The sequence below is a fragment of the Caloenas nicobarica genome, chromosome 13, assembly GCF_036013445.1.
Source record: "Caloenas nicobarica isolate bCalNic1 chromosome 13, bCalNic1.hap1, whole genome shotgun sequence".
NCBI lineage: Eukaryota > Metazoa > Chordata > Aves > Columbiformes > Columbidae > Caloenas > Caloenas nicobarica.
The window spans coordinates 975,787-1,003,152 of NC_088257.1; the positions used below are offsets into that span (position 1 = coordinate 975,787).

The 27,366-nt window shown below is 49.2% G+C and overlaps 1 protein-coding gene across 3 annotated transcripts in view; it reads left to right on the forward strand.

Annotated features, from left to right (window-relative positions):
- Window positions 1–19,613: 19,613 nt before the first annotated feature.
- The window catches only part of NR3C1 (nuclear receptor subfamily 3 group C member 1), a 61,430-nt gene continuing 53,677 nt past the window's right edge, over window positions 19,614–27,366 (forward strand). The window contains exons 1-2 of one of the 3 annotated variants that reach the window (XM_065643764.1): window positions 19,614–19,952; window positions 22,118–23,306. In XM_065643764.1, the coding sequence (XP_065499836.1) occupies window positions 22,132–23,306 (1,175 nt within the window). In that variant the 5' untranslated portion in view covers window positions 19,614–19,952; window positions 22,118–22,131. Of the gene's footprint in view, window positions 19,953–20,123; window positions 20,144–20,685; window positions 20,998–22,117; window positions 23,307–27,366 lie in introns of those variants that run through there. The other 2 variants (XM_065643766.1, XM_065643765.1) reach the window with 2 other exon arrangements.

A 27,366-nucleotide genomic window follows, 5' to 3' on the forward strand; every position in this document is an offset into this window, starting at 1 on the left:
GGGTCCACTCAGCTCCTCTCCATGTGTCTCATTCTCCAGCCTCAGAGCAGGGTCTCCTGCAGAGCTCGGACTCTCCCTCTCCTACCCCGAAGCTCTCCTAACCACAAAATCTCTCTCGGGCTGGTTTTGCCATCCTGCAACTAAAAGAGGAGCCTTTGTGCCCCATCCAGGCTCCCTGCACATCCCCAGGGTTCCTCCTGCATCCCAACCACGGGGCCAGGGTTGGTGCCACCCAGCTGCCTTCTGCTCCGGGGAATTCCCCCGGCAGACCTCGCAGGTGCGCCTGGCTGGGTGCTGCAGGCTCCGGTCACCCCTTTGCTTCCAAGTGCTCTGAGCTGTGTAGGAGCAAACGAGGTGCCAGGGCCCTGCTCTGCTGCTGGCGACCGCCCCGCGACACCTCCAGAGCCGAACCTGCACCGCAGACCAGAACGTCCTGCGCTGTCACAGGGTCACTTAGTTCTGCACAAGCTCCGGAGCAGCTCGTGCCGTGGAGCCGACCCTCGTGCAGAGCTGCCCGTGTGCGTCGTCAGATAAAGCGGTGTAATTAGCACAGCCCTTGCTGGACACGTTGCTGACTAAAGCTCAACTTTATCTTAATTAATGGTGTTCTGTCTAGTATGAAGCGGGTTAAATAGCAAAGGGAGAAATCTCTTTTTTTAAGGCAGGAGACTTCATCTAGAAAAGACATAAATAATCCCACTGAATAGAGAATTTAGCACCATTTTTGGTACAGAATGTTTTCAACTAATGTATAAGCTTGCATGGAAAATACCAAGTGCTAAAACTCCTGTTGACTTCCATGGGGCAGTAGTTTATCCAGATAATGGAAATTTTCTGGTTATTATGTGATGTACATGGACCAAACCAGGCCATAGGTGAGGAACTGACTGTTGTGGTTTGCTGGGCTGGTCAGTAAAGAGAAGTATTTACAAAACCCTCTGCGCCGAGAAAAACAGTAACTAATCAAGTATTTACACGTTCAACACCCTTTGTGTTTACAAGCACAGGCTGGTTTGCACAAATCCGTGTTGTGCTGCGGAGAAGGGTTTTCCTGCTTGGAAGGAGGCACCGCAGCAGCCAGGGGCAGCGGATTGAGGTGGGGACAGGGGCCAAAGGTCCGGGCAGGGACACTGGAAATGAGGGACGGTGGGGACAGCGAGTAGGCGATGGGACCGGTCCCCTGCGCCAGCTGAAGTACCTGGGCCAGCAACCCTATATCAATTGTTTACTGGATTGCTGCTTCTTACAAACCGCGGTTTTAAACCATGCCCGTTAAGATTGTTAACCCCTATGTAATTAGCTGTGTGGTTTATGATGTGTTTGCAGAAGGAGGCAATGCCTTTGCCCTCGTCTCTGTCCTGTTCTTCACTTCAAAACTGAATTTGATCTTTTCGAGCCTTTTTTTGTTTTCCTTTTCTGAGTGATGCCGTGAATTTTGCTGAGGATGCTGCCCCAGCATGAGGGCAGGGCTGGCAGTGTGGGGTCCCTGTGGGGTGCAGGCAGTGTGGGGTGTCCATAGGGTGCAGGCAGTGCAGGGTATCCATGGGGTGCAGGTAGCAGGGGGTGCCCATGGGGTGCAGGCAGTGGGGGGTGCCCATGGGGTGCAGGCAGTGCAGGGTGTCCATGGGGTGCAGGCAGTGCGGGGTGTCCATAGGGTGCAGGCAGCAGGGGGTGCCCATGGGGTGTCCGTGTGGTTCAGGCAGTGCGGGGCTCCAGCTCACGCCTGTGAGCAGAGACGGTGTCTCGGGGGAATCGGGAAGGGAACCCAGGAGGGCGGCAGGTCCCGACCTGCGGCTTCAAGCCCCCGGTGCTGGCGGCGCAGGGTGCTGCTCACAGCCGGAGCGCGGGTTTAAAGGATGCGGGTGATTTGCAGGGGAACTGGTTGAGGTCTGCGAGGTTAAAAGGAGGTGTTTAACCTCAGTGAGTAGCTTCATTATAAAGGGAAGGGTGAATGTCTCAGCTATTACAAACGTTACCCAGTTAGAAGGCAAAAGTGACAACCCAGCAGAATTATTAAAAAGTCTCTTATCGTGTTAGTGGCAGATTGTTTCTGGAAATGGAGCAATGGCTGCGTAATGGGAACTGCAGGTTTTCCTGGAATTCTGGATGTTGTACAAAAACAGCTCTTTTCAGCCTCAGCAGACATAAGCGAAGTAAAATAGGTTTGTCGAGTGGAAAACTGCCAATTATTCCAGATTGTTGTGATAGTTTAGTGATTCACGCAAGACTTTGGTAGACTGTTAGAGAGAACTTCCTTTTGAAACGCACTACGGGTTACAAAGCGTACTTGTGAGTAAAGCATTCACAATTTGGAATAAGCTTTCCATGGAGGTTTTCTCTACTCCCTGAGGGCTTTCAGCAGCCGAATGGAGCTGAACGGGGTGGGTACCGGCCAGGAGCACCCACAGCATCCTCACCCCGAGGCTGTGTGGAGGCATGGGGAGCTCAGGACCAAATGAAAAAAGGGAGGGAAAAAAAAACCCTGGACACTTTTTTATAAAAGCCTGTGATCCATGTGAACTAGGCAGAAAGAAAAAAAGTTTCATTTTTTGCAGGCTGCAAGGCCCCATGTTTTCCAGCTAGGTTCTCTATTTAAAGGTCTGGCTTTACACCCTCTGTGCAGAGTACAAGAAAAATTAGTGTTTGTGATTAGGAAGGAAAAAAATTGTGCTTATAAAAGAGGGAATTATGCTGAGGTAGTTTAGTGTTTATCATTACGTGATCTAATATTTAATAAGGGATTCTGCTTGTTGAGCAAACCATTTTGGAGGAGTTAAGACAACTCTCAGGCTGCAGGTTCAGCAGGTACCAACCATGGAAGATGTGCCCTGTCTTTGGGTCCCTGTTTTCCCACTTCTTCTGTTGGAAGAGTTCAATGACCAAAAAGCACTATTGCCTATCTGAAATGCATAGCATAATATTTTAAAAGCATGTAAAATAAAGCATCTAAAGCATACAACTATGATAAGAATACAGAAAATATGACAGCACCAGTGGATAAAGATGTCCATTGACCTGGGATTTCAGGCATGATTCATAAACACAAAACATAAAAGAACATATTTAATTAGTTTGTGATTACACATTAATTACCTTTCTGCGGCACGTAAGCCCAGGAGCAATAAAAGGTCCCTAAGCAGAGTGAGTCTATTTCCTCTAAGGAAACAAAACTCAAAGAAAAAAAGAGAAGACAGATGTGTGCCAGAGGAAGCTGGTATAGGGTTTGCTCTATCTCATTAGATTTTTCTCTTTTGCAAAAAATGACCCAGTGCATAAAAAAAAATTAAGTCCTTGTGAGTTAAGATTAAAGGCAGAATGGAAAATTTATCTTGTGACTAAACAGCGAAAGAAAGAAGAAAGAATGTATTCACCTTCGGTTTAGAAAGACTAAAGTAGTTCTGGGTTCTTCAAAAATGGATTGAAAACTGGGGTTTTACATCTTTTCTTGGTACTCCTTTTTCTGTAACGTGACTTCTTGATGTTTAAGGCATCTGTCCAGCTTGTACCTGGTTATCTCCAGCTCCTAACAAACAGCAACAAAGCAAACTTTTATTGATGGTACGTAACCACCGCTCTGCACACGCGTTGTTCTGGGCACTGATGTCTGTTAAAGCAACAACACGGGAGCCGAGAGACTCGGCTCGTACGTTCTGCAGGGATTCCCCATTGGGATATAGCAACATGAAGGTCACAACTGGTTTTGAGGCAGATTTAATGCATCCACCACCACTCTAAATGAATGAAACTTATTCCAGAACTTGCACTAGATACCAACGCCTAGAAGTGAGAGATAGACTAATTCTGAGAGACAGACCAGCACTTTCGATTTTGAAGGGACTTTCGCAGCAGATGCTGAAATGCCCGTGCAGCAGTCTCAGCCACTGAAAACCCCACGAACTTCAAAGCAGATGTTCTTCCATATAGATATGTTACTGTGTGTGTGTAATACACACACACCCCCCCAAGAAAGAAATTAATTGCATTGCCTTTGGTCTTTTGGTGATTGTTTTGGATGATCACAGTTTGCTCTATAGTCAATTAATTGCATAACCCTAATTGCTTGCTGTATCCTTTGTAAATGATCCCTTCAGGACATACATTATACTGTGAGCTAATTTTAGCTTTCTTATAACCATTCATTCCTATGGACAGGCAGCTCTTAAGCTGAGCTGGCGCTTTGGTTTAAGCGAGCTCGGGGGGCGGCAGCTCCAGGTCTGCCGCCCCGTGGCCCGCTGCCCTCGCTCGGCAGCTCCAGCCTCTGCCCACCCAGCACGAGGTCTGCGTTTTGTGGAACTTGCATCGTTAGGAAAACCCCGTATTAAAAGACTTTGAAAATAAAGATGGCTGGGTTTCTCCCTATCTAGGGTGGAAAGCTGTCAGGGAAGCAGGGGAACTTCAATTCTCAGTAACTGAAAGTTTTGTTTAAAGATCTTAGTCTGCGTGAATACAGGTTTAAAGATGGGAAGAGCTTCACAGTCATGACCTCTCTTTTCTGCACGCTTCCCCAGCCTCTCTTCCAGCCTGTCCACAGGGCACAGCTGTGAAAAGTGTTCAGTGCTGAGGGGAAAAAGGGAAAAAATTACCTTTTTAGCAGCAAAGTATGATGTGCACAGCTGTGTCCTCCATTGCAGCTGCGCTCGCTCCTGCCGCAGCCGTGGTTAAGGTCAGCGGCAGAAGGAACGAGTACAAGGTGTTTCATTTGGAAAGCAGCCTTGCTTTAGTCAGAGAGAGAATACAATTTATTCCCGTGGCCGTTAAACACATTCCAGCCCCGCTGCTGCCCCCGGTGCCCCCAGCCCTTCCCGCGCCGGGCCCTGCTCTGACTGCAGCATCGCTCCTGCGGACAGATGGGGAACGCGGCCGCCAGCGAAACGAGATGGCATCAGTACCATCACTTGTATCCTCCGTGTCTCCAAATTACGAATAAAGTGCATGTAAAGGGGCCTCTCTAATAAATCCAAAGGTCCTGGATAGAGTCGTCCGTGTGGTTAAAATGAAGCTGGCAGGAAAGAAAAGCAGCACTATATTCACTTTTCATTTACCTTACTTAAACTTCTCACTAATATAACATCATCAGATGCAAGTGATAGAATGTACATGTGATATCAATTTTGTTATAAATGCCAAAAAAATTCTATGCAGTTTATAGAAACCATGACAGATCTTTAAAACAAATGCTTTTTTTTTTTTTACGACTTTTCAGTGTTGGCAGTCTAAGGAATATGAAAATCAAATCCATCCATCTGGCACTGGGAAAACAAACAACATATTTGTCTCTGTATTCTCTCTTCACTCTGATGCTTGCAGATCCTAAACGCAGCTCAGTAAATGTGAAATGGTAGGGGAAGAGAAGGTTAAGATCACTTCCCCCTCAGTTTATTAGCTTGGTCAAGTTTAAGGAGATTATTTGAATTATTTACTAACATTTCTCCTGTACTCTTGAGCATGCAAAAAATTATAGAGCATCTGAAAATCTGCAATTGTTAAAATAAGAGAAAGCTGTGAAGTGTTAATCTTTATCAGAAAAACTATAAGCACACTAGCCAAATTATTTTCACTAAACTCCCTCCCCCTGTCTACAACTGTGGTCACATAATCAGGAATGAAAATAATTGTCTATTTCATTCACATCTGTTATTATTTTTTTGAAGCCTCCTTTAAATCTGATTACAACTTCTCATCTAAACCAAACAAATTCTGAACTCAAGGTTAAAATGCACCAGGTTAGCTTAGTAATTCGCATAATATTTGTATTTTCCCCTCCTAATTGAATTTGTACATTGATTTGTGTTACTGTTCTCCCGACCAGTTATTATTAACTGTTTATGAAATGCCAAGGGTATGCAATGCACTGTGGAGACGCTGACAGCAAATTGCTTTTCCGGTTGATATAACCCATCGTTTCTGGCCCTTGCAATTTGCTCCAGCTCCTCTGGCCGCTCCGCTCTCCTACAGCCGCTTCTTCATGACTTACTGGGGATGCATCTGAGATGTTAATTCTTGAGGACTGGGCTCTGTGGGTGTCATGAATTTTTAGGGAATGTTCCACTTGGCCAGTGGCACTACAAGTGAAGAGGCAATTTAATGCGTTTACTTCGTCTCCTCATGAGCATCCCCATCAGTTTCCGTTGCCTTGGGGTCGCCCCAGCAGCACAACGGTGTCTGCAAGAGCCGACGCCGGGGACCGGGCTGGGCTCCGCTCCGCAGCCCTGCGGTTTCCTGCTTTCTCTGCCAGTTATTTAGAAAGGTCTGTCACACAAATCGTCCCGGTGCCCGCGGGGCGATGCCTTCGCACGCAGCCCCGCATCCTCGGAGCATCCCGCTGCGCCGCGGGGCTCGTCACACCGGGCCGAGCTTCACTGTCCTTCTGGGTGACGAGAGGGACAGATGCTCCCAGACACAGTGTTGTAGAAATATCTTCAGAAAGCCACTGAGCACCCGTGTATCGGTGGATGTGGCGGTTGAGGAAGGGCTGTCCCGGGGGAGGCAGGAACCGCCCCATCAGGCTGATCGCACCACGGTGGCACTCGCTGCCATCCAGCTCTCATCTGCTTGTCTCTTTATCTCAGCTCTTTGGGGGCTACACGCGTAACAGCATTTTGGCAAGGAGGCTACACTGCAATGCCTCTTTCTCCTTTTGCAGTTGTTTCAAGTCTTGTGCCTTGTTTTGCAGAAATGGAAGAAGTCAAATACTGACCTTTCGTATAAGCACAAAAGAGCCTTTGGGGGCAATATATTAACCTCCGATGGTTCCCGTATTTTCTACAGAAGCCTGTATATAAGTTACAGTTCATAATCTTCTCGCTCCTCCTTCTTTGAGGGTGATTGAAAGTGATTCTAAAATTAGTATTTATTGGTTTACTAATAAGTATTTCTCCAGTCTCTACCTTCTGTGGATCACAAAGGGCTTCACAATTACAAACTATTGTAAATCTTGCATTAGTCTTGTGAAGCAATGCAAGTTTATAGAAGGGAGAGCCGAGGCATCAAGCCTGTCTGCCTTCAGCCTAAACCATTTAATGCATTCTCCCCCTTTTTAAATTCTACAACAAAGAGATGTGACCATCATAGCAATTCCTGAGCTGTGAATCTGAAGCGTAAATCTGGAGGGAGAAGGCAGTGGACGAATGTCTCAGTGTATCGTGTCCTGGCTGTGCCAGCGGCTCACATGCGGTTCCTGGAGGCAGCCCCATCGCCGTGGGTCACCCGGGTAGCCCGGGACGGGCTGCTGGGACCCTCTGTGCAGTGCACAGACACGCTCAGCTCTGCTGCTCCCACCCCCTGCTCCGCTTTTCCAAAAGGAACACTCTGGCAGAGAAGGGATTTCGTGTTTCTTGGTCACACGCATTCACTTGGTAGCATTCTCTTAAACCGCTCGTGTTCTCTTGCCCTTCTCCTCTTTTCCACAGCCCTTTACCTTGTTCGACACCAGCTGCTCTCCGGTGCCCTGCTCTGCAGGAGAGACGTGTCCGGCCCCGCTGCACCCGCAGCGGGGTCAGTGCTGCACCCGCAGCAGGATCGGTGCTGCAGCCACAGCAGGATCGGTGCTGCACCCGCAGCGGGGTCAGTGCTGCACCCGCAGCAGGATCGGTGCTGCACCCACAGCGGGGTCAGTGCTGCACCCGCAGCAGGATCGGTGCTGCACCCGCAGCAGGATCGGTGCTGCAACCACAGGAGGATCAGTGCTGCACCCGCAGCGGGGTCAGTGCTGCACCCGCAGCAGGATCAGTGCTGCACCCGCAGCGGGGTCAGTGCTGCAACCACAAGAGGATCGGTGCTGCACCCGCAGCGGGGTCAGTGCTGCACCCGCAGCAGGATCGGTGCTGCACCCGCAGCAGGATCGGTGCTGCAACCACAGGAGGATCGGTGCTGCACCCGCAGTGGGGTCAGTGCTGCACCCGCAGCAGGATCGGTGCTGCACCCGCAGCAGGATCGGTGCTGCAACCACAGGAGGATCGGTGCTGCACCCGCAGCAGGATCGGTGCTGCAGCCACAGGAGGATCGGTGCTGCACCCGCAGCAGGATCGGTGCTGCAGCCACAGGAGGATCGGTGCTGCACCCGCAGGAGGATTGGTGCTGCACCCGCAGCAGGGTCAGTGCTGCACCCGCAGCAGGACCGGTGCTGCAGCCACAGGAGGATCGGTGCTGCACCCACAGCAGGATCGGTGCTGCACCCGCAGAGGGATCGGTGCTGCACCCGCAGCGGGGTCAGTGCTGCACCCGCAGCAGGATTAGTGCTGCCCCACACTAAATCGCTGTAAAATCCAGCTGCAGGCAGAGCTGGGGCTCCTCCTCTACACATCCATACACAGTCTGCAGCTAATAATAGTGTGCTGCAGGGGCCAAGTGTGTTTAGGTTTAAGCAAACAGTTGGACGGTTGTGCCGGACTTTGATCCCACTGCCCTGCAGTCCCCTGGCAGCTCGCATTTGGAAACATGGGCAACTGTATCCATTTTGATTTTCTGGTTTGGGTTTTGTTTTTTTTTTCTCTGTTGTTATTCGGTCTCTGGTTTGTTTTACTTTTGCACTCCAGAAATTTGTCAGATCCCAAATGGCCTTGATCAGAACCATAAGGCAGTTAACGCTTCCCTTGGCTTTCCCAGCAGAGCCAAACACACACTGCGAGCACCCGGGATGCTCTGCGGAGACTGTGCCCATGGGTGCAGGTGACATTGCAGGGCTGCTAATACACCCCCCCAAAAAGTGATGTTAATGCGTAGGAGAAACTCTTTTTTTTTTTTAGAAAGTTTTGCATTGATCCAGAGAGTCAAAGTCTATCGCCTTGTTAGTGTTTTGAACCCAGTTAACCTCACTAACATACTCTTACGTAGACATTTGCAAATTCATGGGTTGAAATAATGAGAGCAAATCTGTGCCTGGGAAAAAGAAAAACTGTCGGACTCGTCCTAAGGAGCCAGGTGAGAACGGCTGTCCCTGCTGTGCAGAGGTAACTCAGGCTCTTGTTCTTCTCAGCATGAACCTGGCGGTTTCCTCGACGTTGCTCCGGCTTCACGCTGACACTCCATAGCAGAACGGGGCCTGTCCTCTGTCTTCGCTGGTTCTTTCATCAAAGCTCAGATGTGTTTCTCTACCGTCTAGTTGTTGCTACTTCAAGACAGCATTCCTGTAAGAGGAATTGAGCTACCAAGGGAAAATAGATTCTCTAAAGGGTCAAAAACTGGCAGAGAATGGAAGCAAAAGGCAGGAAGAAATAGATCATTTCACAGCAAAGTGAAATTATTAGTGGAGTAGCACGGGGATCTGTACAGGGACCTGTGCCATTCAAAATAGTCACAAATGTCTTGGAAAAGGGGAGGAGGTGGCAGGAGGCGGCAAAGTTGGCTGCTGAAAATTAATCATTCAAAGCAATAAAAATAAAATCTAACTGTAAAGAGTTGCAAAATTATCTTACCATGCTAAGTGACCAGGCAATAAAATGCGAGGCTGAATTTACTGCCAGTAAATTCTAATACACACAAGGAAAAGCAAAATGCACAATGAAACATATATGGATGTGTGCAATGACAAGCTGTACATTAGCTGTCACCACCACGGAAAAAAGAGTTACTGGAGATACGTAGTTCTGTGGAAACATAAACTCACCGCTGGCTGTCAGAAAAATCAGCTGGAATGTCAGGAATTATGAGAGATGGAAGAGAAAACAAACCAGAGAACAGCATTGAGGTGCCACCTCTTGTGTATTGTATATACCTGTGGCTGCCCATCTCAGCAAGCATATGCTAGAACTAAAAAAAGGTACAGAAAGGGTCAAGAAATACAATTAGAGCAAAAGAACCGCTTCTGAGGGTCTGAAAAGAAGGGGAAGCCCTCAGGGGTGGCAGTGAGAGGTCTGTAAGGTAAGAGGCCTCTGAGACGGACCTGTCAGGAGAACAGGGACAATGACCTGCTCCTGCTAATGGACAAGAACGAGTTAGTAGCATTAAATTATCATTTGCAACGTAAGTGAGCAAAAGGAAGCATTTTTTTTCACCCAGTGTGTAATGAAGCTGTGGAACTTAGTGCTGCGAGATGTAGCAGATACCAAAGTATAAAGAATTTTAGAAAGAGAAATTGAAGAAAGAAAAATCCACCAGTGACGAGTGTCCGCTGAGGCTCCGGGCTGCAGAGGGCTGGAAGATGCGGCCCTGGAAGGATGCTGGACGGTGCCCTTTGGGCTTCGGCGACATGAGGAAACACCTCAGCTGCTGCCTACTGGGTTTGTCTGCTCCTTCCCTCTCCTGACGTTCCCCTTGTGCCTGCTGGGCTGAAAATAAGCGTCGATCTCCCTGGGAGCGCACAGAGCCCGGCCGAGCGCTGTTCCCGCGGCCCCGCTGCCCGCTCCGGCCATCGGAACCGCCGCGACCGGCAGCCCCGCGCTCGTTCCGCGGGCGCCGCTGCGGTCACGATGGGCTCCGAGCCTCGGCAGACGCTCGTTCTGATGCAGCTCAGCCCCTGCCTGTGTCCCTGCGATGGAAGCGGCTCTCTCTGCCGTACCCCTGCCTCTCCGAGCTCCCGCATCCTCCGCGGACCCCGACGCGCGGCCCCGGTGCCGGCGGCTGGAGGCGCAGGTGTGCGTGTGCTGCAGCGCAAACCACAACCTGCCAGCCAAGAAGTTCTCATCACATCGCCCAGCCCGGCACCGTCACGTGTTTGGAGGAGAAAAACGATGAGCTGAAGCTGGCTGGTTTCAGGCTATTTCTGTACGAAGAGCAGGAGAGGCGCTACTCATCAAAATAGTTTAAGTGAAACTGCTTCCAATAGAGTCGCCTGTTTATTATGCCAAAGTGTTCAGGATCCACTTGTGAGCCTGTGTCTCTGTGCTCCTGGCAATGTAGAAACTCTCAGGTGGCAAAATAAACACCAGATTTAGAGGGCTTTGCATTACTGTAATGTTGACGTTGTCTTTAAACTTCTCTTACTGCTAAATATGAGACAATATGAATTTCTTTTTATTTGTCTTCATTTTTGGCACTGCAACTTCAGCACCAATTTCTGTCACGTCAGACTGGCCCCAGGTATAATCTTACCAAGCAAATACCTTTTTAAGTCTTTAGGTTTTTTATTAGATGTCCTAACACGGAAGAAGCCTGTTTAAAACTGAAGTCCTTTAAAAGTTATATTCATGTAAATACAGCAACAATAAAACACAGGGAGTAAGATGGAACACAAAGCATAAGGACAATTGTCTACAAGCACTTCTTCCATAAGAACTTAAAAGATTGAGAACTTGCATCAAAATAATTTATACAGTGTTCTTTTCTTGTTTCAAGAAAAGCATTTTAATTTTCATGTCCTATCTCCTTCCTTAACTTCCTATGAATTCTTCCATTTCGGCTGTGTGATATTTAAGAAAAGATTTTAAAATCCTTTCTCCATGTGTAGCACCTACTGCAGTTCAAAGAATCCTTTCCTTTGGCTCTTGGGTTTGGCTCAGACTCTAAATTAGGACCCATCTGCAGTACTGAGAGTGGCATTGTTTGGAATTATTTTTCAATTTAAAGAGGAATCATTTATCTTGCAGTAAAGACAGATGTTTCAAAAGGTGTATGACATTTCACAAAACGTGTTTTTAGCGGTAACATTTCCTTTCGCTTATACCTTTACTGATATATTGTACTTATGAATCTGAGCTCAAACCTTGCACAGTGTCAAATCCTGAATTCTTTTTCATTAGTGAACCCAGTTGCACATAATTCTGCTTTATTGCTGACAAGCACTAAATTTATAGAACGTGATTGGAAGTCACTAACATGGGAAGGTATGACTTGCTCTGAAACAAAATAAGGACAGGCCCCGCGCCGGGATTTTTGCCGTGCGAGGCCAGGAGCACACGGGGGTGCGAAGCGCGCGCACAGACCCTGCTCCCGCCACACACGGCCCCCGGGGCCGGGACAACCCTCCTCGGCAACGCCACGGCCGCCACTGCCCCGACCCGCCTGGCACTGCCCCCTGACTTTTATTACACATTGTGCTGCAGGAAAAAATACTGGTGAAATCAAAGGTGGTTCTTTTCTTGCAGGCATCCTGTAATTAGCTGAGGTTTTATTTTCCTCATGGAGAGGTCTTGATGCATAAAACAAAAGTTTCCTCTTCCTTGCATGTTGTTGCCAGATGTTTCTGCAAAACTTAAAAACAACAAAGTTATTTGTGTGTACTTACATAGGACTTCAGCCCAATGCCTCTCTCGAAGTGCTCCTCCTCCTCAGTTAACCCAGTTAATTCTGCCTGTTTCTGAACAGTGCGTTTGCATTGTCTGTCACAGCACTTCAGCATTTCAGCCATTTGTCACAGATCCATGTCCTAGCATTCGGAAAAGCTGAACAGGACTGTAACTTCCTCAGATCAATTTCCAGTTGCAGTTGTGATTTCTTTTTTACACAAAACAGCTGCAGAAGAGAGGAGCCCTCCATGTTTTGTCAATATGGACCCAGGGCCGGGTGGATTCAGTGCTCACAATTTTTCTTACGGCTTCAATAGACACCGAGGGCCAAACTCTGTGCTGATGGAACTAGAAGGGGTTGATATCGCATCATGCCAGAAACAGATTTAACCCTGAGTGGGGATTTATCAGTTGGACACAGGCTTCAGTTTTTTTCCAGTTTATGATGAAGCTCCGAGGTGTGTTTTATTCAGGCATCTGCCGTGAGTTCTATTCCGTTGTATTGCCATACACAAAGTTTCCCTCTGTGCTATTTTCTAAGATTTTGCTCTATTCAGGCATGAGCCTGAGAAGGACCAACAGACTTCACCTGCCCTGGTTAAAAGCCTGCAATTCTCCGAACCGAATGTTTCACACCAGCACGCCGTACGGGCAATGCACACGCCGTGACGGGCAATGCGCACGCCGTACGGGCAATGCGCACACCGTGATGCGCAATGCACACGCCATGACGGGCAATGCGCACACCGTGATGCACAATGCACACGCCATGACGGGCAATGCGCATGCCGTATGGGCAACGTGCACGCCGTGACGGGCAATGCGCACGCCGTACGGGCAATGCGCACGCCGTGATGCACAATGCACACGCCATGACGGGCAATGCGCACACCGTGATGCACAATGCACACGCCATGACGGGCAATGCGCATGCCGTATGGGCAACGTGCACGCTGTGACGGGCAATGCGCACGCCGTACGGGCAATGCACACGCCATGACGGGCAATGCGCACACCGTACGGGCAATGCACACGCCGTGACGGGCAATGCGCACACCGTATGGGCAACGCACACGCCGTGACGGGCAATGCGCACGCCGTGTTCCGCCATTCACCCTTCCCGAGGAGCAGCGAGCGCGTGTGCGGGGTCAGCGCAGCGCAGGCTGTGCCCGCAGCAGCTCAGCACCCCAGACACCGGCAAAGGCAGCGGAGCTGGAGCACGGGCTGTGCTCTGGGAAGGACGTGTCACACTCCAGCTCTGGGCGAAGGAAGAAGAAGGGCTGCAGACGGGACGGATTCTGTTCTCCGGGTGCTACGTGGAGAATAAAAACTCTGGGACAGAAGGGGAAGAAATAAAGGGATTCGAGATGAAGCAGATCAGTACGTGTAAAGAGGAAGGATCCAGGAAGGAGAATGGCATTGCGGAAGAACAAAAACAGTGGTTCAAGTGAAGGACCTGATGGGAAATCAAAGTACAAAATATATCCCAAGAGATGAAGGACTAGCACAGGAAATGCAGGCAGGAAAAAAAACATGAAGAAAACAGAAAAAATACAAAGAGTTATTAATCTAAAGAGGATGAAGGAGGGAACGGCACGGCACGGACCCCCTGTACCTCGGTCTATGGCCTACTGAAGTTAATAGCAAAATCATATTTGGATTGAGTTTGGGCCCAGGAGTCCCCTCCGCCAGCTAAAGGTGCAGGTGAGGATGCTGCTCGTGGGGCCACAGCAGCTGCGGAACGGGCTCCGCCGTCCCGCTCGGCCGGGAACACCCGCGGGCTGCAGACACTGCCGGCTTTGATGTACGCTCCAGAACTAAACAAAATGACTTACAAGCTGATAGGAAACAAAATCGACCTCCTTACAAGGCAACCAAGATCTTCAAAGATTTGTGTTTGTGAAGAGCACTGGAGACTGGGCATGACGCTGCCTTTTGTAGAGACACCAGGCTGCAAAGGGAGGAAGAGTTCTTCCTATAAAACTGTGGCTTTACATGAGCTGCCTTTGATGCACAGCTACAGAATTAGCATTTCATAGGAAAAGGCAATGCAACCCGTATTTTTGGAAGTACTTCCAAGTAGGCTTAAGGACTTTATGATTTGTTATTTGTGGACTTCATACAGTATTTATTCCAAAATAAATTCTTTGTTCTGTATAACTCTGAACAATCATCTTCTGATTCTTGATATCTCTGCAAATATTTATTTAGTAAGATTTTATTTCATTGCTGTGCCTTTTGGTCACTGGTGCGGCTAGGTCCTTGGTTTGACTAAATTCTTTCCATTCCCCACTGTCTTTGATACGTAGCTGTTCTTCGGCATCTGGTTGTTTTATTCCTTTAGCTTATCGTTATTAATCGCTTCAGAGATCAAAATCGCCATTTGTGTCCAGTTCAGAGCTTTGAGTGAAATCCTGCTAGATCAATGCCTTAGCTTGCAAACTTCTCTGTCCTACCAAAAGCAGATCCAACCAATTGAACCTGATCTCCGTTAATTGCTAGCACCATTTCGTACACGAATTTCTTGAAGGTTACAGAGAAAGTGGTTGCTATTCTATTCCATGAGCAGCACTTCATCTGGAAAAAAACTTCAATCATTTTTTTCCTCCCCTGCTTCCAGCCCTGCACCTGGTTTAGTGCAGATCCACGTGCCCTGTGTGTCAGTTCTGTTCTTACCGGGCCCGGCAGCAGCTCGTACCCAAAGCACTTTCCCCATATTGCAAACTTTGTTGTGCATGATCAGTTTACAGCTGTTTCCTTGGGTCTAGAGGGGGTTAATATTTTCCCCAGCGTGAGTCCAGACCACTTCTATACCGAGATGCTTCCTGTGGATTACGCTGTGCACGCTCGCTTCAAATCATACGCGGCACGATCTGCTTATGTCCAGGTCCTGCACACCGTCCGTGCAAACCCCGACAGACAGACAGACAGACAGACAGATCTCTGCATCTGGCAGCCGAGAGCTCCAGCGGAGCTTCACGTGTTGCTTCCCGACATTCGGGTTAGAACACTGCACACAACTCTGAACTCGGTTCTCGGTTTCCATTAATTGCCAGATCTCCTCTATTAGAGTCATAATTATATTTTAACAATTTAATAACATTGTCTACCTAGGTATGTATTTTAATGTCTATATTTAGTGTTTAAGGTTGAGGTTCATTATCTTTGCAAAATACTACATTGTGGCATAGGAAGGTGCAGTCGTTTATATCTTTTTAAACTCTGTTGTACGACAATTCATACCGCTCTTCCCGCGGCTCCCCAGAGTTACTGGGTCAGCTGCCCAGCAGCCCTGCAGCCCTGCTTGCTGAAATTCTCTTTCAAAATACAGCCAAAATTGTCATTGTCAATACAGTGCGGTAGCTGAAACTGAAATTTCAGTCCTTCTCTTGATCCTGTTTTTGCAGGATATTTATTAGTTCTTCCTCAAATTCAAATTTCTTAGCTTGTGGAAATGATTCTTCCGTCTATTTACACAGAATTCTTTAAACAATATTAATATGTATGCCATTTGTAGACATTTTGAGATGGACAAAAAACTCCTGCAGTTGAAGTCCTTAGGTAATTAAATATTCATCTGTAAAATAGCCACCATGTTTTTACGGTGATTGTTATAGTGCATAACTTGCATATTTAGAAGAGAACTACTGGAATCTTTATGAACCCCGCCCCCAAATCTTCACCTCTAAATTTCAAGAAAGAACACACATATTTTAGCAAATTACTGTTCTGCTCAGGTTAGTAGAAAACAATCCAACAATGTTGACCTTGTGTGGTCGGCTTAAGATTTGTATCAAACATGAGTCAAAGCCATAAAAACCGTTACCCCAAACCGAACTTGTGACCCGTGTTGACACTTGGAGCGGGATGGAGAAACCCTGTGCTGGACCGAACGGAGAGGCCTGTAGCACAACGTGTGCCACATTCCGAGCCTGCAGTAAGAATTGTCTTACTAATTTTTCTTGCGGGAGCAGTGAGGTTCCTGTGATCAGGGTCAAGATACCTCGATATCAGGGCTGGGAAATGTATTAGCAGAGGATCCCGATGACACTGTTCGTCACAACAGTGCACTCGCTTCTAAAACCCAACGACGCCTTCATTTTCATCTGACCATAAGCCTTGGTGTCTTTTAAATGTTAATATAAAATAAAACAGGTTGAATTCAAGAAACAGAAAAGGTATATTCGGTAACTAAAATATTTTGAAGGTTGATTATGTTCCAAGAAGAGCTGTCAATGCTGGCTGTTTAAGAAATTCACTGATTTTTGGGGAACAAAATAATCAGCAGCATAACGCAAGCCACAAACTTTCAGCCAGTCAGCTTCTTCCCCTGCTAACATGTAGTTGAACAGGAGCAAACATCACAAGTCTTTTAAAGTCTAAGTTATTTCATACATTTTTATAAACTAGCAAAGATGGGTATTCTTTAAGTCTGACCCGTCATCACGGCACGTTTTAAGTTGTTAAGTACAGGCTAGCATGTTACTATTGTAAAATGTTAGCCAAAACAGGCAAACTACCCAAGTTTTTACATGACATTGATTTTTACAATGTGGGAGTGCCCCGGGGAACATTTCTGTCTGAGGAGAACGGGGAGGATGGCGTGTCCGGGTGCTCCTGTCGCACAGGGTGACTCACACGGGGCAGGATGGCTTTGGGAGGCGAGCAGCACGTGCAGCGTTTTTCCCGTTATTCCCGTTATCCCTCTCTCAATGCAGGACTCTGCACCTTTGTGCCAGGTCTGTTTCTGTAGCACTTGTAGCTACAAGAAGTAAGAACCAGCCATATTCTTTTCCCAGCTGTATATACTAGAAGCAGAAAATATCTGAGGTTTTTTCATCTGCTCCATTCAATACAAAACATTTAAAAGGGAACAAACCTAAGAGACAGACTTCATGTGTATCGTAGCCACTTGGAGACAAAGAACAAATCTAAATTTGTATTTGAACACAGCTGGTGCTTTGCAGTTTACCGGCAAATCGTGAGTTGTACCGACAACGGCCTTGCAGCGGCTGCTGCCGCGCTCAGCAACAAGTGACAAACGTCCTCCGGAGAGGCAGAGCGTGGCCTGGGGTACAGCCACAGCGAGTGAACCGCCTGTGCCTCGGCGCTGCTCGCTGGTTTTACCCTGCACGGTGTCCCTGGCTGGTGCTACTGAACAAACTCTGTCCGGCGATCTCAAATCGGGTCCTTTTAGATAACAGATTATGTTAAGATACGGAGTTATTCATTAGAGAAGGAACGTCCTACCCATTGCTGTGCGAAACCAGCTGTAATTAACCATCTGAGTGTGTGTTTATAAACAGATGTTCTCATCTAAATGTCTCAGAAATAAACAGCTTCGTTAGACAAACTCCCCCAAGCTGCAGCACGTGGGGCGCAGCCGGCGCTCGGTGTCACAGCCGAGGGTCCCCACACGTCCCCTGTACCTGAGGTTACCCCATTTCAGCCGCAGGAGGGGTCCCCAACTGCGGGACAGTTTCTGCAGTAGAACATTGACTGAGCAATAAAGCGAAGTCAACTTTCCAGGTACAGTCCCACAAGTACCTTAGGATTTCATGCTTCGAGAGCCATTTGTGCCTTTAAATTCTGAGGGCCCCTGCAACATTCCTGTACCTGGTAACAAAGATTTCACAGTATTTGTGAATAGTCTGACTTCTGCTATTCTATTTCCCTTGTATGGGAAGAAGTGTTTCCTGTTAGCTGAAAATGCATTGCATCATTTAAAAAGCACCAGAAGACAGTTCTGAGTGCTATTTTAAATACATCTTTCAAAAATGCATTAGATTAAGGGAGATTACAGAGGAATATCTATATTTTTTAGAACCATTTTTCATAATTTGTGAAACAAGTCTATGTTAAGCTAACCTTGCATGCAGGTATTTTGCATTTTTAAACATGAATCAATATCTTCCAGAAGTTAATGTGGCATGCAAAAAACTTAATAGTTATTAAAAAAATAAAAAGGTATCATTAATTTTACTTTAAAATCTGTGCTTTTACTTGTCCCTTTCTTCCTTCCTTGTAGAATCCCCAAATCTGCATTTAAACAGCTGGAAAGACAAAACCGTGTTTTATTGATGTAACCTGTACGATGTAGTTTATTGGGTGCCATAATAACCAGGTCTAGATACTAACTGCTTGTCAACACAGTCAGTGCAGGCATTATCAGGCCCTTATCTCCAAGTTCATTTAATTGTCCCAAACCGGAACGACTGATATGTTCACAAACGGACAATTGCCATTTCTCCTCCCCCCAACACCTGAATTTCTGCCAGTTCCAGGGAAAGCCAAACCCAAGAGCATCGCTTGTTCTACACCAGATGGCAACCTCTTCCCCCGCGGCTCCTTCTGCACTTTTCCAGGGCAGCAGAAGCTTCCACTTTGCTGGTTTATTTCTTGGCTATTTTAAACTCCTGATCTGCTTCCGTACTGGCAATTTCTGGTCTTTTCTTGGCCAGCACTGTGTCCCACGGCAGCGGTGGGTGCCAGGGCAGTCCCAGGCGCGGGCAGACCCCGCTCTGGGCACGTCCCACCCCAGCACTCGCTTCTTCGATGCCTCTGCATTCTACAGCCGACTTCAGGCCAGTGCACCACCCAGTTGCTTTTTTTTATTAAAAAAAGCGCGCCAAACTCTGTTAACTTCTCGATGAAATGCTACCATAATTTGTGAAGTTGACTCATACTTCTCAAAGAATACATCCGTACTTCCAGTGCTTGGCAGGGGACAAATGTGTCTCTGTCCCTGCCCCCCTGGTGGTTTTTTTTCAGCTATTTTGAGGGCTTTTTTTGTCTCTTTTTCACGGCTTTGCCCCCGGGCCGTCCATCCCAGCTGGTACCCGCTGTCCAGCGGGCTCCCAGGGGGCTTTCCCACGGCTCTTGCCTTCCCCAGCCCGGCCCCGGCGCTTCGCCTCGAGGCCCGCGGGGCGGCCGCCGCGGACCCGGTGGGAGCGGCCGGGGGAGGGCGGCCCGGCCGCCGGGGAGCTGCCGCCCGGGGGGAGCCGAGGAACTGACACGGGGAGGAAGCGGCGCGGCCCCCCCCGGGCCGGCGGCTGCCGGCTGCCCCGGGCGGCCCCTCCGCGCCCCGGCAGCGGGAGGCACGGGGGAGCCGCGGAGGGCGAGGCGGCGGCCGCCCCTCCGCGCCGGCTGCAGTTGCCCGCCCCGGCCAACAGGTCGCACCGTTCCCCCTCGCTGGGACCCGGCGGGCGCTGCCCCCGCGGTGCCGAGCGGGGGGCGGCCCGGGCCAGCGGGCTGCGCCGGGCCGGGCCGGGCCGGGCCCAGCCGAGCCGAGCCGGGCCGGGCCGGGCCGGGCCGTGCGGCGGGCGCGGAGCGGGCGCCGCTGCTGCCGCCCCTCTCGGGGCCGCGTCTCCACTCCCTCTCCACGTCGGGGAGGCGGGAGGAGGGAGGGGAAGGGGGAGGAGGCCGCCGCCGTCCTCCATTTTGTGGCGGGGGCAGAGCACCGCCGAACGCGGCGCTGCCCGGCGGAGCGACGGGGCGGGCGGCGCGGAGGGCAGGCAGGAGGGGGAGCGAAGTCCGCGGAGGCAATTAGCGCTAATTAACGGAGGGGGCGCCGCGGCCGCGGCGGGCGGGGCGGAGCGGAGCGGAGCGGAGCCTCGGGCAGGGTCGCGGAGGGAGGGGCGGCGGGGAGCGGTGCTGGGCGCCGCCGCGGCCCCCGCAGGGGCGGCTGCTGACTTCCCCCGCCCGCGGCCCTTGCAGCCGCTGCCGCCCCCCGCCGCGGGGCGCGATGGCCGTTGGCGGCTGAAGGAGCCCCAGCGCCCTCCCCTGGACGAGGTAAGGGCGGGCGGGGGTCCCGCGGGGCGGGCGGGGGGCAGAGGCCGAGCCGGCGCCGCGGCTTCGTCCCGGCAAGTTCCCGGGAGGCGGCGGCGCCCCCGCAGGAATGCCCCGAGCGCGGGGGGGGGCGGCCGGGCCGCCCCCGGAAGGATCCCGCGGTGGGACGGGAGGGCTGCGCGGCGGCCCCCGAGGTGGGTGCCCGGGGCCGCGGGAGGCGGGGACCCCCCGGGGCCGCCCGGCCCGGGCTGGCCGGCGTGTTTGGCCGGGGCTGGGGAGGCGGCGCGGGAGCGGCGGGCCGGGGGCCCGGGGGGCCGGGAGCGGGGTGAGGAGCGCGGAGGGGCAGCCGAGCCCGGAGCGCAGCCTTGCCGCCGTGGGCCGGTCTTATTTTGCAGAAGTGGGTGTGCCAGGGAGACAGCTCAACAGGTCTCGACACATTTCTCTGAAAACTAGACTTTGCAAAGGAGGATTTAGCGTAATCCGGTAGTTTTTAAGGATTCGCGGCTTTTTTCTCCTTTGGGCAGACTCTCGTATTTGATTTTTGACACGTTTCCTACCCTGGATGGTTCGCTGTGTTGTGGGGTTTTTTTGACGTTGGGGAAATTGTCACATGGAATAACTGTATTTTTTTTCTCCCCTTCATGTAAAAAAAAAAAAAAAAAAAAAAAGGGAGGGGGTGTGCAAAACTGGAGGTAGATAGATACAATTTTTCTTCCAGTCGCTGTTGCAGTGTCTACCCGTCAACGGCCCAGCGGTGTTTCTGTGCCGATTGCAGCCCTGGGGTGTTGGTGCTGCCCCCCGGGCCGCGGCGGGGCCGGCAGGACGGAGCCGTGTCCGGGCGCCGAGGCGGGTTTTGTGCAGAGCTCTCCCTCTCCGGACGCTTTCACCCGGGCCAGAGCTCGCTGGGGCCACCGCAGGATTTTACACGTGGGGACTTTTTGTTGATCGCAGCCTTAACTCTGGCGCACAGAAGGCAGCGGTGCTTATCAGCAGGCTGGAGAACATGGGCAGCAGAGCCGGCGGGTTTGTAATGAAAGCGGCCGTAAACGTGAGCACTCTCGGGTTTCTCTGTAAGGGGTAATTCCGTGGCCGGGCTGTAACCGGGGCATCGCCTCCTCTGCAGGGTTGGGCTGGGAGCCCGTGGCTGTTCACTGTTAGCGTTAGGCCGTAGACAAACAGTATAGAAAGTTTGCCGAAGAAATTACAATTCTCCAAATATTTAAGATTTGCACTGAAAATTAATGTAGTAAATACAAACAGGTGAAACTTGCAAGGGATTTTTTTCGTGTCACATGTGTTTGGAGAATGTAAAACTTACTAGGTTTTTTTTTCAGTGTTACATGTGTTTGGAGAATAGTTGTGAGCTGTTAAAGTGCTGGACGCTAATAAAAATTCTGCTATATTTTTAGATACCTTTTGTTTATAATTTTGAGATTTATTTAAAGAATCGAGTTTATTTCAAGATTCATGGGCTGTATTTTAAGCTGAACCTATGCAAAAATAGCAGACCTTGTGGTGGGGAGGCTGTGCAGCTCCTGGACAATAATAAACCACTTAGATTTGGTCTGGCTGGTGGTGCCGCGTGCGGTAGCGTCAGTGTCTGTGTGGGGGATGCGTCCAGGGACAGGCTCGGGAAGGGGCTGAACGTCCTGCTCCGCTGCCCAAGATATACTTGAATACCAGGGAAAGTTACCTTCCAAAATTTGTAAACTGGGTACTTTAACAATTCTTGTGCTTCCCTACTTGCTCGGATGGGTAGTAGAGCTAGAGAGTGTGTTCAGAAAGACGTCTTGTGCTGTAGGCTGATTCTGAGTTGCATGCAGGCAGACTTGCCGCTTCGTCCAGATTTAGCAAAGCATTAAAAAATATTCTTCCTTGTTACCAGTCAAAAAAAAAAACCAAAAAAAACCAAACAATGACAAAAAACCCCACATATACAAAACCAACAACCAACCAAACAGCCCCCCCAGGCAAACAAACAAACCAACCCCCAAACCAGTGGGTTTGAGAAAGATGTGGCACATGTCAGTTCGTAGCTTGATGTGCTGTGCTTTCGGTCTCAAAGCAGCTAAACTGGATTTGCCAGGCTAATGATTTAGACTTTTTTTTAAGCTGTTATTAAAATATCCTTGCTGTGCTAACTTTGAACGCTTCTGATCTTTTCACAGCTAATGGTAAAGTAATGGATTCCAAAGAATTGCTTAACTCGTCGGATCAAGACGAAACAAGGAAAAATGCGCTCGTCCGTACCAAAGGAGGGATCGTGATGGACTTTCGTCCCCCCTTCAGGGGTGGAGCCACTGTACAAGCCCCTGTGTCTGCATCGTCTCTCCCTGCGGCTTCGCAGTCGGATTCCAATCAGCAACCTGCTTTGGCTGACTTTTCAAAAGGATTAGTAAACAATGTGCCTCCGCCAGACCTTTCCAAGGCAGTGTCGCTCTCGATGGGACTGTACATGGGTGAAACGGATGCAAAAGTGATGGGAAACGACCTTGGATTTTCGCAGCAGGGCCAAATCGGCATCTCTTCTGGAGAAACGGACTTCAGGCTCCTGGAAGAAAGTATTGCGAGCTTGAACAAGTCCTCGAGCCTGGCCGAGGACGCAAAGGGAGCAATATCTTCGGAGGTGCCGCTCGAGCCGGATTTCCCAGGCATGGCTGGTCGCAATGTCCCTTTGGAGTCAGGAACTGCCGTCCAGAGCCAGGTTGGCTCTAATGGTGGCAACTTGAAATTATTCTCTGAAGACCAAAGCACCCTGGATATTCTCCAGGACTTGGAATTGCCGCCGGTATCGCCTGGCAAAGAGCCCAATGGGAGCCCGTGGAGGCTTGACCCCTTGCTGGATGACGGTGGCTTGCTGTCCCCTATCTCTGCAGATGATGCGTTTCTCCTGGAAGGAAACCTCAGTGAAGACTGCAAGCCTCCTATTTTATCTGACACTAAACCTAAAATTAATGACCGTGGTGACCTTTTGCCCAGTTCCAAAATGCCGATGCCTCAAGTGAAAACAGAAAAGGAAGACTTCATTGAACTCTGTACTCCTGGCATAAAGCAAGAAAACATGGGCCCAGTTTATTGTCAGGCAAACTTCTCTGGGTCGAATCTGCTGGGTACTAAAGTCTCTGCCATATCTATCCATGGTGTCAGTACCTCTGGGGGACAGATGTATCACTATGATTTAAATACTCCATCACTCTCTCAGCAGCAGGATCAGAAACCAATTTTTAATATCATTCCATCTCTTCCTGCTGGATCAGAAAATTGGAATAGATGCCAGGGATCAGGGGATGAGACGCTGGCTCCTTTGGTAACGCTCAACCTTTCCGGCAGACCTGCTTTCTCTAATGGCTATTCAAGGTAATTAGTTTTTGTTGCTCTTTATTAAAATGCTAGAAGTATGTTTAGTACAACTGCATGTGTGTGTTTTGTTTTGTTTTTTCTTTCAAAGTCAGTCATCCCTTTTTCATTTGTATGTGTGGCAGTGTGATCAGACCTCCCTGGCGTGTATTTATTCCATAGTAGCTTTAACCGAGTATTCAACTATTGGTATTAAAGGGAAGAAAAGAGGAGGGGAGCTGCCATGCTTTAAGAAAGAAATCAATAAATAAAAATTCTAAGATACAAGCTAGAGGGAAAATTGAGTACGTGGTGGAAGGATCTGTACGCAAGGCGGTGGGGAGGAAGGCGGTGTAGAAGGAGGTATTTCAGTGCATACAAAAGCTGCTTCATTCTCAAGAGTTAGAAGATCAATCACTCTGCGTTTTCTGTTGGTTGTTGTTGGTTTTTTTCCTAGCGTTACTTAAATGTTACGCACGAAAATAACTTGGTTGCTGGGTAAATTTCTAGAATTACATTTAAGCTGAACTAGAGTTTTAGCTTTGCTTGGTATTGCATTTACCTTACATGGACAAGGAGATTCCAAGTAGAAAATACTCAGCAGTTTGTTTAATAGCTGCATTGAAAGAGATAAGAATATTTGCAGTGAGATTTAAACCTACATGGTATTTAACTCTTCAGCAGAACTGCAGGAGGCCTTGCTGTATGGCTTTTTTGGAGAGCAGGGTGTTCTAGGGGACCTGGTTAGTTTGCGTGTGAAGCGACTTTGCAGTGGTGTTTTCTACCATAACTCAGCAGTGCGGATATTCAGGTGAAATACCTTTCCCGTGGCCCCGGGAGGCAGCGCGGTGGTGGCAGCTCTGGGGGTCCCCGTGCCCCCATGTCCCGTGTCCGCAGCCCGTGCCAGCCCCGGCCGTGGGCTCGGGCTGCTCTTGTTAACGTGCGCTCGCCGTGTTTGCTCTCGGTGGAGAAAGAGCTGGTCGCCGGGTTGCTGTGGAGTCTTACTTAGAAAATGGCTCTTCAAGTCTACACATGTGAAACCAGTCATTGTAGGCTATTAATGAAGTGTCTGTTTTAACTTTATGTTTTTATTGCCCCCCTGACAATTGGTCCCCGAGCGTTTGCCGCCAGCCCCGGCCCTCCCCGCGCGTTATTTGCTCCGTTTTCCCACGGCTGGAATGAGGTGGATGAGGATTTCTCCTTTGTTTCAGGAAGACAACTTTTAACTTGCTTTCAGTCTAGATTTCTTTTGTAGTTTTTGATTTTTTTGTAATGGAGATGTGGGTTTTTTTTCTCTTGAAGTCTTTAAAACAATTTGTAATGTAAGGAATCCAGAAAGGAAAATCAGAATTTGTGGATAAATTCCACTTTGATATATGAATATTGAATGTGCCTTATCATTTATTTTGGCAGTAGAAATCCTTAGTATTAACCTTTTCAGTAATCAGTCCGACTTCCATCTTGTTTTTAGTTTGTTTCCTGGGTTTATTTTGCTCTCACTGTGTATTTAATGGCAGTCATTGTAAAACCCGTATCAAAGCAAGAACTATTTCTGGGTTTGGGAGGTGAATTTCAGTGGCTGTTCAAGTAAGCAGATTCCTCCTAGGAAATGGAAACATCGCTTTTGAGAACAGTTGTGTAAAGTTCATGCACCGTTTTTATTTTACGGAATTATCTAGATAGAACCAAGCGCGTTCATAGGTGTGTGGTTTACACGCAGATGTTTGTCTGGCTTTGGGGGAATTTCGTGAACACCAATTTTCTGTACTGCGTTTCCGAGAATGTCGTGATAAAAACCCACTCGAGCTGTTAATGTGCTGGATGTGTCTGATCCCAGGGGACAAGGACAGCGATGCCAGACGTGACGGTGGCTCGTGTGGAGGGTGCTGGGAGCGCGGTGTGTTGCGTCGGGGCCGCACGGGCAGCACAAGCAGCATGGGCAGTGCAGGCAGCACGGGCAGCACAAGCAGCACAAGCAGCCCAGGCAGCACAAACAGCCCGGGCAGCGCAGGCAGTGCAGGCAGCACAAGCAGCCCGGGCAGCACAAGCAGCCAAGCAGTGCAGGCAGCACGGGCAGCACAAGCAGTGCAGGCAGTGCAGGCAGCACAAGCAGCACGGGCAGCCCAGGCAGCACAAACAGCCCGGGCAGCACAAGCAGCGCAGGCAGTGCAGGCAGCATGGGCAGCACAAGCAGCACAAGCAGCACGGGCAGCGCAGCTCTGTGCTCGGCGGGCGCATCTCGTCTCCACATCCTCACGCTGCTGCTCTGCCTGTGTTCACCTTCTTGCTCCCTGCAAGCTTCTCTTAGATTTTATTGCTTGCTTTATTACCCCCCCCCCTTTTTTTTTCCTTAATTTGAGGATTGTGTAAAGAATTTTGCGGTGGCTCCTAGTTGAGTTTTGCATAAAAATTCATTATTTCTAGTTTTCATGGAAGCTGTTTCTACTTCCCAAGGATTTTTATGCGCTAAAACTACCAAGTCCAATTCTAAAACCAACGTTGTTATGGTCTGCCTTTTTTTTTTTCTTTTTTCCCCCCATAAAGGTAATGTCACCTTCTTTTTCAAATGTTCAAGATACTAATGAGCCCTGTGTTTGAAGCAGGAATTCTATTTCTTCCTGAACCTTATCAGAAATATCTGGTCTAGACTGGGTTAATTTAAGGCGATGTATTGTGGATTTGTTTGTTTATCTTATGGAAGACAACAAAATGGACATTCGTTTCAGAAACAAAGGAAGGACTCTCTTGACAGGCTCCTGTGGTCTTTTTTTTTTTTTTTCTTTTAGGTACTGATTATGTGAGGTGAAGGCTGGAATTTGGGGATTTTAGCAGTTCGGAATTGCTAAACTTCAGTTTCCAGTAGGAAATATTTCTTGGTGTTGGTAGGATTATTTGACTATTTATAACATACTGATTATATACTAGACATATGGGAAGAAAAGCTGCAGCTCTGTCTTGGTGTTAAGGTAGTATTTAATCTGTTTTAATGGAAAGCATGTCATGTTTCTAGGCACGCTGTCTTGAATTGATGTAATTTCTTGAGTGATTTTGCTTCTAAGAGTAGCCCAGCATGCTGTCTTTAATGAGACAAGTGATAATCAGGACTGAGAAGACTAATCCATTTCCCGATGAACGGCAGGAGATGCTCTGAAGTTAACTAGCAGAATACGAACTTCGGAAATTCCTTTCGTGTGAATGAATCGGCCGTAGTCGATAAATCGCTGTCTGTATCTCGGGGTTGTGGAGGAGGCTGCCAGGGCTTGTGCCGATGTGCAGAACTTGGCGCTGCCGCTCCGTCTTTCAGCCGTTCATCCCGGGAAGCCTGAGCAGCAGCGAAACGCCAGACGAGAGGGCAGCTTCGTCCTGGGGCCGCACTGGCCACATGTCCCCAGAGCCAGTGCCCATTGATGGCCAGGTGTCCCCAGAGCTCCATTGATGGCCAGGTGTCCCCAGAGCTCCATTGATGGCCAGGTGTCCCCAGAGCTCCATTGATGGCCAGGTGTCCCTGGTGCCCCATTGATGGCCAGGTGTCCCCAGAGCTCCATTGATGGCCAGGTGTCCCCAGAGCCAGTGCCCATTGATGGCCAGGTGTCCCGGGCGCCCCATTGATGGCCAGGTGTCCCTGGTGCCCCATTGATGGCCAGGTGTCCCTGGTGCCCCATTGATGGCCAGGTGTCCCCAGAGCCAGTGCCCATTGATGGCCAGGTGTCCCCAGAGCCAGCAGCCAGTGATCGCAGTGAGGCAAGTGTGGGAGAAGGTGGGTGGGGTGAGAGGGAGGAAAAAAGTAGGTTAACAGAACATTTGCCTCAGATTTTCTGTAATACAAGAAATGGGACAGTATCTGGAAGAGGAATAAAACAGGCTGAAAGCATTTGGTAAATGCTTCACTGAAGAAGAAGGATGGGGTTGATGGCGTCTCTCTCTGGTGGGATATTATTTGTGACTTATTACACAAGTGCCAGTGAAAACTGTTAAATTTCAAGGAAATGATTTTAGCAACACAGAGCTGTAGAGCTCTTGCCTGGTAGATACATTAAATCCATCACTCAGCGTTTTTATTCCTCTGGCGCCCTGGAGCTGT